This window comes from Eurypyga helias, unplaced genomic scaffold (genome assembly GCF_000690775.1).
Source record: "Eurypyga helias isolate BGI_N326 unplaced genomic scaffold, ASM69077v1 scaffold24030, whole genome shotgun sequence".
Lineage (NCBI taxonomy): Eukaryota > Metazoa > Chordata > Aves > Eurypygiformes > Eurypygidae > Eurypyga > Eurypyga helias.
The window spans coordinates 5,671-6,237 of NW_010224099.1; the positions used below are offsets into that span (position 1 = coordinate 5,671).

The window sequence follows — 567 nt, forward strand, 5'->3', positions numbered from 1 at the left end:
TCTGCAGAAAGGGCTTTTCCACAAAGGCTGGGGGTGGGCAGCTCATCCCCACCGTGAGGTCTTTGCTGTCCACATCGAACATGACCGCGTCGTACTGGGCTGGGGCTGCAGGAGGGAGCACAGAGACTTGTCATCCCGTGGGACAGAGACGAGACACGCATGGTGGGGAAACAACAAATGGGGTGGTCAAGACACTCCTTCTGCCACGTTACGGCCGCAACTCTCCTCTGGAGTTTCTCTTTCCAAACGAAACCCACGGCAGCAGCCCTCGGCACTGGGGGAGGCAGCAAATCTAAGGTCCCCTGCACACACCGGCAATGACAGACCTGTGAGCTGCAGAGACCTGGCGAGGCTGGACTGGTGACACACGGCAAGAGATGGGCAGGGATGGGAAAGAGAGGGTGAAAGCAGCCCAGGACTCCGTTCCCCAGCACATCGCCCACAGGGCTCAACGGGGCACCCTGGATGCTTTGTGAGACGGTACCTTCAGCCGCCAGCTTGGCCACAAAGTCCAGGCCATCAGCTATGTGCACCCGCATCCGGTCGCCCTCGGAGAAGCCGAACCAG

At 60.3% G+C, this 567-nt stretch overlaps 1 protein-coding gene across 1 annotated transcript in view; it reads right to left on the minus strand.

Moving 5' to 3' along the window:
* Positions 1-567, minus strand: part of METTL13 (methyltransferase like 13) — a 5,139-nt gene that overhangs the window by 809 nt on the left and 3,763 nt on the right. Inside the window, exons 6-7 of the mRNA XM_010160535.1 lie at positions 485-565; positions 1-105 (exon numbers count right to left, since the gene is read on the minus strand). The exon at positions 1-105 is cut by the window's left edge and continues 60 nt beyond it. Coding sequence (XP_010158837.1) covers positions 1-105; positions 485-565 — 186 coding nt within the window. The remainder of the gene's footprint in view (positions 106-484; positions 566-567) is intronic.